Source organism: Elephantulus edwardii, unplaced genomic scaffold (genome assembly GCF_000299155.1).
Source record: "Elephantulus edwardii isolate Elephantulus edwardi_28Jun2011 unplaced genomic scaffold, EleEdw1.0 scaffold00052, whole genome shotgun sequence".
Classification (NCBI taxonomy): domain Eukaryota; kingdom Metazoa; phylum Chordata; class Mammalia; order Macroscelidea; family Macroscelididae; genus Elephantulus; species Elephantulus edwardii.
The window spans coordinates 8155906-8172173 of NW_006399802.1; the positions used below are offsets into that span (position 1 = coordinate 8155906).

The 16268-nt window shown below is 42.6% G+C and overlaps 1 protein-coding gene across 1 annotated transcript; it reads right to left on the reverse strand.

The window, feature by feature from the left end:
- Window positions 1-11280: 11280 nt before the first annotated feature.
- Window positions 11281-15819, reverse strand: LOC102871067 (protein FAM205A-like). The gene is made up of 6 exons (XM_006886975.1): window positions 15690-15819; window positions 15112-15285; window positions 14385-14429; window positions 12310-12890; window positions 12038-12216; window positions 11281-11881 (listed from the first exon to the last, which is right to left on the reverse strand). Exons 1-6 carry the CDS (start codon window positions 15817-15819, stop codon window positions 11281-11283), a joined length of 1710 nt encoding a protein of 569 aa, XP_006887037.1.
- Window positions 15820-16268: the final 449 nt, after the last annotated feature.

Genomic DNA, 16268 nt, shown 5'->3' on the forward strand with positions numbered 1-16268 from the left:
TGAGGTACAAGAAGAACAATCAGTCTTATAACAAATGCAACCAAAGTAGTGCTAAGAAGAGAAGATGATGAGACTTTCACTCACTTACTTTGGATACATGGTCTGGAAAGACTAATCACTATAGAAAAAAACTTCATTGGTTGATGGAGAGCCAGCTGAAGTGAGCAAGAGTTTCCATGAGATGAATTGACCAAAGAGCCACAACAACAACAACACAATGGTCTAAAGTGTATCCAGTCTTGTGGAGTTGGTGCAGAAGAAGGCAACATTCACTGTGTCAAACTTTGGGTCCCCAGGAGTTGAAACTGACTCAAGGGCAATGACTAACAACCGCAGCAGCAACAGCATCACCACCTAACAACAAAACCCTTGTCGATTTACATACACTTCTTGCACATTTCTTGCTCATCGTGTTTCTATTTTTGGCCAAGTCAAAGCATGTTGAGATCTTGCCACTCACTTGTCAACCATATTCTGGTTTTGTTCTGGAAGATGGATTCTAATTTGGATTTGGTCAATCTAGTTCAAGGCCAGGTCAGCTAAGTATTGTTTGTGATGTAAATCTGAAAAAGCATGTAAGAACTCTCATAAAATGGGATATGGCCACCTGAGTAAAGTAACTGATATTCTGAAATGTGTTACTACAACCTGCTTGTTCAAAGTTCTAAGTTCATGAAACTATAGTTTTCAACTTATTGCCTTATTTGGACCTAGAGGATATGCTTTTAATTTTTATTTGTTTCATGAATTACTTGCTTGTTTCATTCACATTCTGAGGGGTGTAAGATAATTAAGGGTCCACATTCATAAGAAATCTCTTCCTATGAGAGTTTACTGCCTCTGGAAAAAACTTCTGGAGTGTCAGTTGTAGGTCATCTCTGACTTGAGAGCACATAACAACAACAATTTATCAATTAAAAGTAAATCTTCTCGTTTTATCCTTCAGGAATACAAGAAACGAAATGTCTGTATTAACTTTACCCCTGCGATATCTGTAATAGGTCAGTAAGCTATCTTTAATTTGTGCTACTTCAAAATCTTTTGTTTCTTTGTTAACCTGAAGTCTGGTATTCCATGAACAGTGTTGACAAGGTAGATAAAAATTCAGAACTTCTGGTTTATGCATAACCATAAGCTACAGCTCCAAAAAAATTAAAATATGCAGTAATTAACATAAATGCATCTACTTGTTAATTGACAAGTTAACCTGCATACCTGATTGATAATGGAACATAAAGGCAACAAAAAAATCTCTAAGGCAAACTCTACCTCCTAAAATTTCAGTAGAACAAAGAATTGTTCTTTTTTTTAAAATTTTTTTCTTATTTATTCATTCATTCTTTGTTGTGTACTGGCGAATCAGATCCAACCGGCACAGGGGGAGATTTCTCCTCCTCCAGCAGAGCATCTGGTGGATTTGAACCACGTGCCTTTGGGATTGCAGTGCAACTTCTTTGTCATTAGGCCACCAGAGCTCCCTCAAAGAATTGTTCTTATTAGCTGCCTAGTTTTAAAAGTCCAATTTTTCTTTTATTGTATGTATGTATCTTTGTATAAACACAGCATTAGAGGGTATGTCAAGGTACTTTGAAAAGCTAGGTGGGGAATTGGGGACAGAATTTCTTTGGTGCATTCTAATGAATTAACAGCTGTGACAAATAGATCATCTACTATAGGAACTTGAAGTTACCCTAGGGATCCTTGTCTCAACCCTTTTAATCCTACTGATGACAAGACAATTATGACTGAGAGAAGGTAGCTGATTTATTTAAGGTTGCCCTGGTTGGTGGTGGCAGAACCACGATCAGGTATCAGATCTTCTAAATCATGTCATTCTTGGACTCTGTGATGCAATTAGGGAAATGTTAGCCTAGCAAATGCCTATCTTTTCATTCAGCAAATTTGCATCAGGCATGCAGCAGGAACCATGTTAGACATTATATAGACAGAGATAGAAAAAAGGTCTCAGCAGCCACCGTGAAACTGCTAGGTACTGAGATGTTGGACACAGAGTAAGATGCATTGCTGTAGGCTGTGCTAAGTGCCATGAGATGTGAACAAAGTGCTGAGAAATCACAGAGAAGGGACCAACAAAAATGTGTATTGCAATACAATTGTCATGAATCTCCAAGTCATTGAACACTTCTTTCAAGGCAGATGTGGTGGGAGAGCATATGCCACACAACCTACTCAACGTTTGATAAAAGTGACCCAATTGTGCTAAGTATTTCCAGTACCATTGTTGTGTATCGATCTGTGGGACAGTGATTATTTTCGGTTGATGGTCTAAGAAACATTGCAGTAAAACTTATTGCCATCGAGTTGATTCTGACTCATAGTGACCCCACAGGACAGAGCAGAATTGTCCCACAGTGTTTCCAAAGCTGTAAATCTTTATGGAAGCAGATTGCCACGTTCCTGTCTTGTAAAAATAGGCCCCAGTAAGGACTTTTCAAAATGGTTGATAAAGGGGAAAATAGGAAAAAAGACAATTTCCCATCATAAAATGTCAAAACTTTTTCTTTTACATTGCAGTTCAGTCAGAACCAACTCATAGCTGACCATCCAGCAGGTCTCCAGACTCTCTAAAATGCCCAGGAAGGGGTTGAGAAATTCCCACGAGTGTCAAAGTGTGGGTCTCCATTTGTCTCCTCAGTGTGTAGCATCCTATACCTCTTTCACTCATCAGGATTTCTATTATCAGCACACAACACATGGAAGCACGATAGCACTGCCCTACTTATTGACCTCTACTTCTCCTTTTTGTCACTGAAAAATGCAGACTCTTTTACTTTCTTTATGTGCTCCAAGTTCTTGTGGCCAAAATTTCATTTCTGAAATTTTTCTTGCCTTTTTTTTTCATTCTCCTATTACAGACCCTTTGCAGGCTCCTGGGTTAGATTTCTTCAGCCTGGCTCTGACATCAGCTGTGACTGTGATGAACAGTTGTCGTGTATGGCCATGACACTGCATTTCAATTGTCCTTACTGGCTCTTTCCAAAACTTAGAGAAGTTGACCATTTCACATATGGGCAGCAAGAAGTGCAGGAAGTTGCCGCCTCTAGGGAAGCCCTCAGCAGAAGGGAGAGTTTAATTGTTCAGCTTTCTGTGTTTCAGATGGAGAATTCCAAGATACGTTCTATACCGAGTCTAATGTGCACCTCAGGGCAATTCAGTCTCATTTGCCTGTAAAAATGGTTGTTGTTAGTGAGTGGAATTGATACTGGCTCCCACCGACCCCTTGAGTGTAGAGTAGAACTGCTCCGTAGAGCTCTCAAGGCGGATATTTCAGAAGCAGATCATCAGGCTTGTTTTCTGAAGTGCCTCTGGGTAGGTTCGAACTGCCAACTATCCCGCTAGTAATTGATTGTTCAGTGACTTGGATCCCTCAGAGATGTCTACTCATAGCAAGAAACAACTAAATAATGGGCCCGCTGTTGTTTCCTTCCCATTAACTCCTTCTTGCTTCTTTGCTGCTGATGCCTGTGGTTGCCTACCTCCACTAAATCCTTGTCTCAAGCATCGCGTGTGGGCTCGATCAGATTGAGAACTCTCAGGCAGCATGTGGCCTCACTGCTTTGAAAACACAGTAATTGTTAGTCTGGAACTAAGTCACTGGTGCACCCTCTAAAGGAAACCATGTAAAAATAGTCTGTGTCCTCATATTTACTAACCTATCCGTAACAGCTTGACTCCAGAAACCCTATGAACCTGGAGAGAGGATGAAAGGCACTGAAGCACTGAGGACTCTCCTTCATAGGGTCGCTATGAGTGCCTGTGACTCAACGGCACTTAACAACAACAACATCCATTAAAAGAAATGAAAACAAATTTGTTCAATGATACAGTAAATGGGGGGGGGAGGTAACAAGACAAGTTGTGTATCTAGGTTAAAATAATGCTTTCTGCACCAAACTCTGCTTCTCCTGAGGACGATATTAAACAGAGTAAGAGGAGGACGTGTTTGAAGTAGGTCTACACATACTGCTGCTCCGACAGTTCACTGCTCCCAACTGTTTGCTTAGAAACTGTCGGTTGAGGTGAAGGCTTTATTATTTTTAATCCCTCTTTGGTTATACAAATAACGTTCCTTGTAGAAAATTTAGAATGCCAAGAAAACCATAAAATAGAAAGTAACAATCACATACAAGTCTATAGGAAAAAATTTAAAAATGTTAATAACTCATCAAATACAAGTTTGAGAATATAAATAAAAAATCATTTTTTCTCAGGAGACAGAATATAAAATTTAAAAAATTTTCTTTTGTATTTGTTTTTCCTTTCATCATTTAAGAGCATTTTATAATACCATTAAAAGGTTTTACTAATATCCCTTTAAATAGCTCATAAATTATTCTTAAGGTATATTGTTTTTATGTGCCATTGAGTCTCCTGCAACTCATAGTGACCCTATGTACAACAGCCTGTACCAATCTTATTGTCCCTGACACACCTACCCCTATTACCCCTGTCACTGAATCAATCCATCTCATCTAGGGTCTTCCTCTCTTGTGCTGTCCCTCCACCCTCTAAGCATGATGTCCCTCTCCAAGGACTAGTCCCTCCTTGCAACATGTCCAACATAGGTCAGATGAAGCTTCAGAATCCTTGCCTTCAAGGAGCAGCCTAGTTTCACCCTCTCTAGGGTGAACCTGTTTTCTTAGCAGTCCACGCATATTTAGTACTCTTCTCCAGCACCAGAGCTCGAAGGCATCAATTCCCCTTTTGTCATCCCTAGTCATTGTCCAGTTCTCAGATGCATGCCAAGTAATTGCAATGACTATAGCCTGTGTCAGGTACACAGTCTCCAGACTGGCATTGTTGCTCTTCAGTACTTTGGAGAAGTCTCTGACAGCAGACTTGTCCAATGCAGTTTGTCTTTTAATTTCTTGGCTGCTGGTATGAAGACTATTTATTGTGGAGCCAAGCAAACTAAAGCTGTTAACAATCTCCATCTCTTCACCATCTATCATGATGCTGCCAATCTGCCCATTGGTGAGAATCTTTGTTTTTTTGATGTTGAGCTTCAAACCATAATGAAGGCTGCAGTTCTTATCCTTCTGCAGCAACCACTTCAGGTCCTTCTCAGCTTCAGCAAGCAGTGTGGTGTCATTTGCATAATGCAGATTGTTAATGAGTCTTCCTCCAATCCTGATGCCACATTTCTCCTCATAGAGCCCAGCCTTCCAGAAGATCTGTTTTGCATATAGATTGAAAAGGTATGGAGAGAGGACATATCCCTGCTCTATACGCTTCCCAATTTTGAATCATACAGTGTTTTTCTGCTCTGTTGTGACAACTGCCTCTTGGTCCAAGTATAGGTTTTGCATAATCATGAGCAAATGTTCTGGGACAGAGTTACATTTCTAGAATTTGTAACTTTGTTCTGCGTTTCCCTTTCTTGAGCTCTAGAGGATGGATAAGGGTGGGATTGTGTTAGGGTCAGAGGACAGGATGAACACGGCTTCATCCCCTCACCACCATTCCGCATGATGTCATGGGTTATCAATCTCTTCTCAGCTTTTGACTTTGCTGAGAACTCAGCATTCTGAAGGTCTTCATTCCGCCCATCTTGCTGCCCCATCTGAGCCCTTTACACAGTTTTGAGTCAACACCATGAACCCATGCTGGGCTGGAGCAAGAAGCAGCCTGTGGGAACCAGGGGGAGAACCTGCTCCGCCCTCAGATGTGTGTGCACTAACCCTGACTTCCCACCCGGCCTCCCTCTGTTCCCCGTCAGTGCTACTAGGCCGGGAGGATTTGCCCACCATATGACCTCTGTTGTGGATGCGTTAGGAAAACGCTCAGAGGATATTGGCATTGCAAACCTAGAGCACGTGACTACCTCCTCGGGCGAGCGCACAGCAGGAGCTGGGCCCGCATCCTTTAGGAAAGGAATCACCATTCAAGGCGTGTGAGCGACCATGTTTCTTCTCAACCGGATTTGTCTGCACCCTGCCAGTGGACATATTTTGCCAAGCACTAGGGTCCTATGGAAGTGACTCCCATGGCAGATTCCACACCCTCCTTATTTTATGGGATGGTGACTGATCCTGAATTTCCTTAGAAACCAGTGAGGCAGAGTAAACTGCAGTTATCTGACCACCGCAAAGGGAAACCATATTTCCTGCTTGTTTTCTAGATGTTGGTTCCTCTGTGGAAGATCAGAGACACGGGCAGGACTAGAGAGCTTTATGCTAAGTGAACTAACTCAGTCCCATAAGGACAAATACTGTGTGAGATAATTATTGTAGAAATAGATAATTAGTAAAACATGTATGAGCATCTAAGGAGGAGAGGGGGAGCAAGGGGGGAATACGTGGGGGGACATAATAAAGTTGCACAGTTTTATGGGTGATGGGTGAGTTAACAAAATAGGAAAGATCCAGTGAGAATCATAATGTATTTGAATTTTGTAAGTAAATCAATATAAAATAAAAAACGAATTTGTTTTATAAAAGGTTAATATTAAAAAAATGAAAAGAATATGAATTTTCTTCCTAACCCTGCCATGATTGTGTGTGTGTCCCAGGTGTCCAGAACACCATTTACATTCTTTCCCTATCTGCCTCCTTCCCTACAGCCCTTGCAGGTGAGGGGCAAACCCCTCTATCACTCTATGGATCACTGTTTCCCATGCAGCTGAGACACAGTGGAAATAAAGGAAACACGCAGCAGGCCCTTAGCAGGCTCCCAGGTTGTTGTTAGCACCAACCAGGAGCTCTGATGGGAGAGTCTGTACCTTCCCTTTGGCAGCTGTCACACTACTACTGTAAATCATAAAAGTATCTCTTCAAGGATGGAGCACTGTGGTATTCCTTTAAAACCTCTCCTCCAGATTGTAGGCAGATGTATATGACACTGATAGAGGTACATGTCTAATCAATTAAAACTAATGTATGATCTCCAAATATGTATATGTAATTGTTTATATACTATATTAATCTAAATTGATACATACAAGAATATATTGATATAACAGAGTGACACTATTGACTGGAATAGTGGACTCCAGTATGTAAAAAATGAAGAGGATGGCTCAGAATACGTCAGTGTTCAGATTTGTTGTTCATGAGGTTTCTATTGGTCATACTGGACATGACTGCACCTAAAAACAATGACAACATTTGTATATGACAACCAATAATTAGTTTTTCCTATACATGGACTAACAATGCATTGATTTCCTATTCTCCTGAATACTAATGTCATGAGGTTCAAGGTCATCAGAAGAAGCCATGACTGAATTTCAGTATGACATTTCCCCTCAGTATCAAGGATATCATCCAAAAAGAGTGTGAACGTTCATTATAAAGACAGAAGAGGAAGAAAAGACCAAAATGGATGTCAGAAGAAACTCTGAATATTGCGCTGGAGCGCAGAGAAGCCAAAGCACAAGGAAGAATTCAAGATACTAAAGAGCTGAACAGAAGATTTCAAAAGGCTGCTCAGAAAGACAAAGGAAAATATTACAATGAAATGTGCAAGGAGCTGGAGTCAGAAAACCAAAAGGGTTGAACTCACTCAGCATTTATTAAGCTCAAGGAACTGAAGAACAAATTCAAACCTCGAGTTGCTATAATCAAGGGTGCTTTAGGCAGAATATTAAATGATCCAGGAGGTAGCAAAGGAAGATGGAAAGAATATACTGAGTCATTGTACCAAAACGAATTGGCAGACAGAGAAGAATTTAATGAAACAACATATGAGCAAGAGCCTACGGTGATGAAGAAAGAAGTTCAAGCTGCTTTGAAAGAAGTAGCAAAAAATAAGGCCCCAGGAATAGATGGTATACCAGTTGACATATTTCAGCTAACAGATGCTGCCCTGGACGTGCTCACCAAGTTGTGTCAAGAAATGTGGAGAACAACCACTTGGCCGACTGACTGAAAGAGATCTGTATTTGTTCCCATTCCAAAGAAAGGTGACCCAAAAGAGTGTGAAAACTACAGAACAATATCATTGATTACACATGCAAGCAAGATTCTGCTGAAAATTATCCAAAGATGACTGAAACAGCACATCAGCAGAGAACTGCCAGTAGTCCAGGCTGGGTTTAGAAGGGGTCGTGGTACTAGGGATATTGTAGCTAATGTCAGATGGATCTTGGCAGAAACCAGGGAATACCAGAGGAATGCCTATCTGTGCTTCATTGATTATGCAAAGGCGTTTAACTGTGTGGATCATAACAAACTGTGGCTGACTCTGAGAAGAATGGGAATCCCAGAGCACTTGATCATGCTAATGTGAAACTTATACTTGAACCAAGAGGCAGTAGTCAGAACAGAGCAAGGAAACACTGCATGGTTCAAAATTGGGAAGAGCGTATGCCAGGGATGTGTCCTGTCTCCATACCTTTTCAAACTGTATGCACAATAGATCATCTGGGAGGCTGGGCTCTATGAGGAGAATTGTGGCATCAGGATTGGTGGAAGATCCACAATCAATCTGTGTTATGCAGATGACACAACCCTGCTTGTTGAATCTGAGGAGGACCTGAAGCACTTGCTGCTGAAGGTCAGGGACTGCAGCCTTCAGTATAGATTGAGGCTCAATGTTAAGAAGACAATGTCAAGATTCTCACCACTGGACCAATTGGCAGCATCAGAATGGATGGTGAAGAGATTGAGATTGTCTGCAGCTTTAGTTTGCTTGGCTCCACAGTCAACACTCTTGGCACCAGTAGCCAGGAAATGAAAAGACGTATTGCCATGGGAAAGTCTGCTGTTAGGGACCTCTCTAAAGTACTCAAGAATAACGGTGTGTTTCTGGAGACAAAGGTGCATCTGGTACAGGCCATGGTCTTTTCTATCACTTGTTATGTATCAGAGATCTGGACAATGACCAAGGAGGATAGAAGAAGAATTGATGCTTTTGAGCTTTGGTGTTGGAAAAGAGTGCTGAAGATGCCATGGACTGCTAAGAGAACAAACAGATTCATTCTGGAGAGGGTTAAACCTCCTTGGAGGCAAGGATTCTGAGGCTTCGCCTGACATACTTTGGTCATGTTGTAAGGAGAGACTAGTCTTTGGAGAGGGACATCATGCTTGGGAGGGTGGAGGGCAGGTGCAGGAGGGGAAGGCCCTCTGGGAGATGGATTGATTCGGTGACTGGGGCAATCGGGATGAGTGTGTTGGAGGCAATGAGATTGGCACAGGACAGAGCAGAGTTTAGAGCTGTTGTACATAGGATCGCCATGAGTCGCAAGTGACTCCATGGAACATAACAACAACAACAACAACAACGTATTGTAGATAAGGACCTTTTCTTCACTACCCTAATGCATTGCCCGATATTCTCTAGTCTGGGAGGGGCTAGTTAGGACAGAATAGCAACTCATAGAGGTTGAAGTTTATTCCTAATAGGAAGGACTGTATGCTTCCCTTCTAACCCATACTCCACAGAGGGTCAATACGGGACAAGTGGTCACCACACTTTGTTTAGAGATGTAATTGAGCTGTGTTTTACCAAACCTGTGTGTTAATAAACATGACACATATCATAAAAAAAGAAATATCAAATCTGTGAACTATATGAAAGTCCATGTTTATTTATAGAGGACCAAATTTTCCATTCAGTCCCTCCTAGGTGGACACAAGCCTCTCCAAGGCATTTGAAACCCTTTGACGGCCCAGGAGACAGTCAGTGGAGGGATGCTGAGGTTGGTGTTGGAAGAACAAAGGTCTGTGGCTGATGTTTGAGCTAATATTCCAGGACATGGAGGTCCTCCATAAAGGCGGGATTTGCATCCTCTCAGGGGAGATTGGGCTCTGGGGTCCCCAGTTGTTTCTTCTGTCTTGGCTTCCCCAAAAATGCCTTTGGCTCGGGCCAGACTTTTCCAGAAAAACCATTTTTTTCTTTTGTGTCTTTTCTCTCCTGGGGATGACATGGCTTCCTCATCTACTGCTTCAGATGCGAAACAACTGAGAAAACAATATCATCTTCCTTCTCTTTCTGCATTTGGATGGCAATAGAGCCCTTTAGAGTGTGATCTTTTATCTCCCTTTCTTGGGATGTGTCATAATATAGTATTTGTACAGCCAACTGCTTGTCCTTAGTTAGTGGACCCAGCAAAGGTTGGTTCTGTGAAGCCTGGGGCACTGTAGGCTGGGAAGCCCCAGGAAACCTTGTTTGATTTGTAATAACATTCATGTTGGTCTCATTATTTTGAAATTGATTCTTCTATTTTCTCCTCTCACAAGTGGCTGGAGGGAGCTCTGGGACCCCAAGGAGAGGAGAGAGCTGATACCTGATGTGAGGCAGTAAGATCAAAGCTATCACTCTCTTCCCAGGGGTCCTGGGATGACTTGTGCAAATGGTCTTTGGGAGGATTTGTGCTCTTTCTGGTGGAAGGAAGCTCAAGTCCTTCCCCAACTTCTCCATGGCCCTCTGAGGCTCTGGGCTTCCCTAGGTGTTCTTTCTTTTCAGTTAGAAAGAATATGTGAAGTAAATCCTTGCTCCTTTTATAGTTAAAAAACTTGGGGAACCATTGCTCCCCCAAGCTGGTGTGGGATACTCCCGTTTCCACCAGAGCAGAGACTGTCCGCTCCTCTGTCATGCTCTTACTGACGCAGTGGGCAAACCCAGGAGCTCTGGCGCCAGCTCTCTGCTGACTCAGCAACACTGGCTTGAGTTTGATGATAAGCTGAGTTTTCAAGTGAGTCAGTTCAGGATCTCTCTTATCATGAGTTGTGACTTTAGGAGTAAAAATGGTCCTGTTCTCGTTACTTCCAAGGACCTCTTGCACACACACGTTCTTGAGCATTGCTGCAGCTTGTTCCCTGGACTCCCTGAATGTAAAGGGAATTCTCCGCCATGTCTCTAGGCTCTTTCTTCTTAGTTGGAATTTTTGTTTTCTCAAGATGGGTGTTTTACATGAACCTAGAAGGTCACTTTTGTTTCCTAGAGGCACTGCTCCCATATTTTTGTCCCCTAGAACTTTAACAGATAACTCCTGTATGCTGCCCACACAAGAGGCACTGAACTTTGGGAAGCTTCCAGGAATTCTTGAGTCCCCAGAGACAGACATGTGAGCAAGGACAAGACTGGGATGCATCTGCCAACGTTTGGATGTTATTTAGCTATTCCTTAATGCTTTAGTCTGAGTGAGCCAGTGGGCCCTATGGAATAATATTGAAGCCGAATTAGGTCACTAAACTCACAGGTCTCTGGGGCTGTAACTTGGGAGATAAGATTTCCCAAGGCTGTGTTGATCCAGGGCAGGGGCTGTTGGTCGGTATGATGTGGTAATGACTTAAAGGATTTCAGGGTTACACCCCATTAATGTTGAGTCAACTTCTTTTGGGGCTGGGACTCCACCAGCCTCCAGGCACTATAGAAGACGACTGTATGTTCCCTTAGGAGAAGTGACCCGGGGGACTCTCCTAGCCAGGAAGTATCCACAGTCTCAGGAGTTTGGATTGTGTCACGTCCTCCATATGGCATGAGGCTCTGAGTGTACTTATATCTCTGTAGAACAGCTAACATGTCCCTCCTCAGGGGCAGCTGCATCTGTAGCAGGTGACACTCCATGGCTTCACATGCACCCAGAGTGAGATATTGGACATTGACATTAATTTCTCTGTGCTCAAGTACAGAGGTTGAGTTTGAGGTAAATGTGGAAGAATATGGTGCCAAGGAGAATGGGCAATTTGGCTCCAGCAAGTAGTAGTAATACACACTACAGAGAGATGGAATATTTGGCAAGGGCTGGGACATGGAGCCGTCCATGGACAGAGCTTGAGAGCCTGTGAAGGTGGCAAGTAGGGTCTCATTATAGAGACGAATGTGGCCACAGTTGAGTGCGCTGTGATTCTGGGTTTGATAGGCCCTTGTGTCTTTGGCCTGTTTCCCAGGTCGTGTATAGGATCTAAATAGGCCTCTAAAGCGTGCAGAGGGCAAAGCCAGAGCCAAATCATTTGGGATTTTCTAGTTGTAGTTGTTTTATTTTGTGTCTATTATGGGCTGTTCAGAAACAGAGAAGACCAGAATAGAGGGGCTGATAATACGTGAGCCCAAGGTGTTGTGGTAAGTGGACCCAGTTGTTTCAGCACAGATGGTAAAAGTATCGTTCCTGAAGAATGGAATTAGCTGGCTATTTGCAGACTGGTTACTTGATAATGGGTCCATCTTCTTGTGCTTCATGGAGCACTTCAAGTACCTGGGTTGCCCCCATCTCTGGAATTGTAGCCATTTTTTAACATGGATCTCAAGAAGCTTGAGGGTTTCAGAATTGCCTCATGTCAAGTAAGATTGGAGCACACTGACTTTTTACAAAGCTACAAAGTCAGTGCCATTGGCTAAAACTACATTTAAACACAGCAAAATGACTCGAAATTTCAAAGTTTGTTTATTCCGAATACCATGTACAACTAGAAGATTTCTAGACATCATATTTTGTTGGTGCACATTTATCTTAGGCTCATTGAAACTTGAAATAGACAAACTATCTGGGGTCCTGGACATAGTTGGTAGTTGAAGTCCTTGCCCGAGTTGCAGGTGTTCAGCCCAGTCAACTTGGATGCTGACCACATACTTTGATAGAACAGCCATCTGGCTTAAGGATTTCTCTTCTAATAGTTGTAACCTTGTGAAGGTTTCTGATGAAAGAGCGGGCTCCCTGGAGTGCTTGGTCCCCAGGGGCAGACTCAGCTCATGGAGACCAGATAGAGACAAAATCTCTAGGTAAGAGAAGCTCCGTGATGCTCCAGCTGAAGTGGAGACAATCGGGGTGTTTCTCTGAGACAGCGGTTGCTGTGATTCTTCAGCTGAAGGGGAGGCAGTCAGGATTTCTTGCCCTGACATAAACTGCTGAATCTCGAGAGGCACGCGACTGGAGACGTGGTAACGGGGCTGCACACAGGAGACGGTCCTGGGGAGAGCAGCCATGGCTGAAAGGGAAGCATGACAACCATTACTGATGCGGTGTCACCTCCTTCCTGGGACGAGTGTGGTCTGGGGGACAGACGTTGTCCTCCCCCTGACATCCCCCTAGTGATCTACCACAGTGCTTGTTAGGCCTGGTTGAGCCAAGGGTTTTGGTCTTGTGGGGCGAAGGTTCAGGCACCTGAGTGGGTGGATATGGCCCCAGAGAGGACTAAGAGGTGGAGTCCATCCTCTGGTGAACTGTGTTGAGAAACTGAACCAGAAGGGAGTCAGGTGAGTGAGGATGTCAGGTGGTGAGGAGGATGTCGTCATCAACTATAAACTGGAATAGTCTTATTTGAGGCTGTAATAGCGATGCCTGGTCCATACTGTACATACCATCTGTTAAGCTTTGGGAACACTAGATCCCAGGGACAGGGAATTGTCCTGTGTATCTGTAGCCCCAGAGGCTTCTATGTACAGCTTCTCTGTGGGACCAATCTTGTTGACTTGAGATCTTAGTAAGATAAAGTGATATGATTCTTTCTGAAGATTGTCCTAATGAGTAACTTCCTAATGTTTGAAGGCCAAGCCAAATGCAAAGGTCTCATCAAACTTGAAAAGATAGCAATTTAAGAGGGTAGGAAATAGTGACATATCTATGTAATTTAGTCTCTAGACTAAAGAAGTTGTCTGTTTGCTAAGCATCTTATAAATTATATACTAGTTTAAACTGAGATTCAGTAAGAATGTTGCTGTAGCAAAGAATGACCATAAAAGTGTTCTCTTTGGGGCTCTTCTTTAACCTGTGCTCCGACAGTGCTCTCAGCCAGAGACCCAGGGTCTCCTATGCATGGCTCCCTCCCAGATATTATCCCTCTGCCCATCTTTGTCCCTCCCCAAAGCCAGAAATCATCACAGGTCAGGCCAAAACTCGGGAGGCAGCAAAGAACAGGAAGTAGAGAAGTTACCTTTTCATGTCAGAGAGCCACTCTGGCAGGTTCTCAGAATCGTCCTGGGAAGCTTTCCCAGCTGTGGAACCAGGAGACAGTGTCATGTGGAGCAGAGAATTTCAAAGGCAGTCTGTTAGAAGCTGAGTGGTACAGTCTGTGACTCCCAGTGTGGACTAATGACTCCCCAGGGTCATGCTCAAGTTGCACATGTCTGTGCTTAACTGAAACATTTCTGACGTGTCACCTCCCCCTCATCTCATTTGATGCTATCAGTGTGAGCAAGGCAGGAGCGTCTGGTATCTGCCCATAACAACGTGACATGGAATGAATTCCATAGTATCACAAAAAATAGTAAATAACACAGGATTTTCGGTCCTATTTCTTCATTTCTAGCAGGCAGTGTGCAGAAATTTGCACTTTTGGAGGCTCTGATTTCCTATCAAGGGATATTTTCTGAAAAGTTGTTAATTTGGGAAGTTTAGCCTCACTCCTGCCACCAAGACTCAGAGAAGGTCCATGGGAACCTCACCCACGTTTAAGGGGAGCTGAGGACAGCCTGGGACTTACCTCTTGATGTTGCATCTGTAGCCTTTTCACTGACCGTTTCATGTTCTTTGAGGATGGAAAAAATGATCACAACACAAAGCTATTACACAAAATCATTTTCCTGTGTAAAATTAGACAAACCTGTAAACATTTTCTAATCTTGTTTCTATATTTGATACGTTTTCTTGTATTTCCTTTCCCTAGCGTTCTTCTTTGCCCCAACATTTTCTTTCCCTGCTTATTTCTGACACATTTTCAGATTCTCCCAGATTCCAAAACTTGCACCTCATTCCTAGGACAGGTCTGTGGAGTTCTTAGGTAGTCTCAACAGGAAGAGTGGGACAGAATAAAAGATTTATGGTCCAGTGGACAAAAGCTTCAACTTACAGAGCCTCAAGGAACCAACCAGAAGTCTGTGGAAGTGAAGGGTCCACAAAGACACCTGTCTGAGGACCAGCCCATGTCAGGTAGAGAGGCTCTTAGTTCATCAATTAGAATAGAAAGCACAGAAAGGTGATAAGGAATTGTTTCTAGGAGCTTAAAAGTATGTCATTAAACCAGAATAACTGAAAGTTACATAGAAAATATTCTTTCCCAGAGCAAAGGAGAAGATGCAGAGAGAAGCTGAAGGTTTAAAAACTTCTTGTTTGAACTAAACATTTCACTATTTTCAAAATATTTCCTTCCATAACCACCACTTCTGCTTGATTCTAAACTTAATTCGTGGTCTCCGTTTCACATGCTTTACTGTTCGTGTAATGCAGGAAAGGAGCTGAAACAGTGAGTGTATAAAGGATAGCCAGCATCCCTCGGAGCAGATGTAAATCAGAGCAGAGCCTCAGTCTCATCAGTATCAGGAGAGCAGTCACTGCTTTAATCTGACAAGACACTGATTTCTTAAATTTGTTCAAAACTCCAACACCTGAAAAGTCAAGCAACACAATTACAAAATCTGCAGAGGGAAAGAATAGACAGTTCGCTCACAAAGACATTCAGATGGTAAATAAACTTGAGAAGAAATGCTCAAGACCAGGAGCTATTGTTGTTGTTAGGTGTTAGTCTAGTTGAAAGTGGCAGTGTCCCTGTGAACACAGGCCTGAATCTTGTCCTGTCTTGTGCCATCCTCATCATCTCTGACGTACTTGAGAGACGGAGAACAATGAGCCATCCCCTTACATTGACATAAATAGTAATATTCAGTATGACATCACACAGTAAATGCTGACAAGTCGTGGAGAGATTGTCACTTCCCTACACTGCTACTGTGAATGTAGGATGTTACACCCGCTATAGAAAGCAGCTTGGTGAATGGAAATGTCACGTTACCCAGCAGCCTCACCAGCAGGTTGTAGGCCAGATAATGAAGAGCTGCATCACAAATGGCCACACTCACAGGCCTGTTTACTGCAGCAGTTTTTATAATTGCCAAGTTATAAATGACCCAGACGTCCATCATTGTGGACAGATAAAGAAATGGGATACCTTCACACAGTGGAGAGCTATTATGTGTCAGTAAAACACAATTGAGTATTTTTGAAGTACTAAACATCATGCAAGAAACTAAAACTCATAATAATGAATGACATACAATAGTCAGAAACTTACATTATGGGATGAAACCGCTATTATAGAAAGCTAAGGAAAGGTTACATGCTGAATCAATCTTGAGGGACTCAGGGATCACAGAGGGGAGGGCAAGGGGAACAAAATTTACTCATTAGCAGGTAAAGGGAAAGACAATATACAGTTGAATATATATTAATTATATAGTAGTTTGTAATGAATATTAGAGAAAAAAATGTGCATCAATTATCCCTTGAAAACCAATATAATTTATAGACTTTCACTCAATAAAGATAAATGAAAACAAAATTCTTGTCTGAGACTTAACATTTGACTGGTGTT

Coding starts and splice junctions, on each gene's coding strand:
- LOC102871067 (XM_006886975.1), bottom strand. CDS start 15,819: ATGATGGACGTCTGGGTCATTTATAACTTGGCAATTATAAAAACTGCT. Junction 15,286..15,689: donor CCTGCTGGTGAGGCTGCTGG/GTAACGTGACAT, acceptor TTGACTTTTCAG/GTGTTGGAGTTTTGAACAAA. Junction 12,217..12,309: donor TCATTTTGCTGTGTTTAAAT/GTAGTTTTAGCC, acceptor GAAACCCTCAAG/CTTCTTGAGATCCATGTTAA.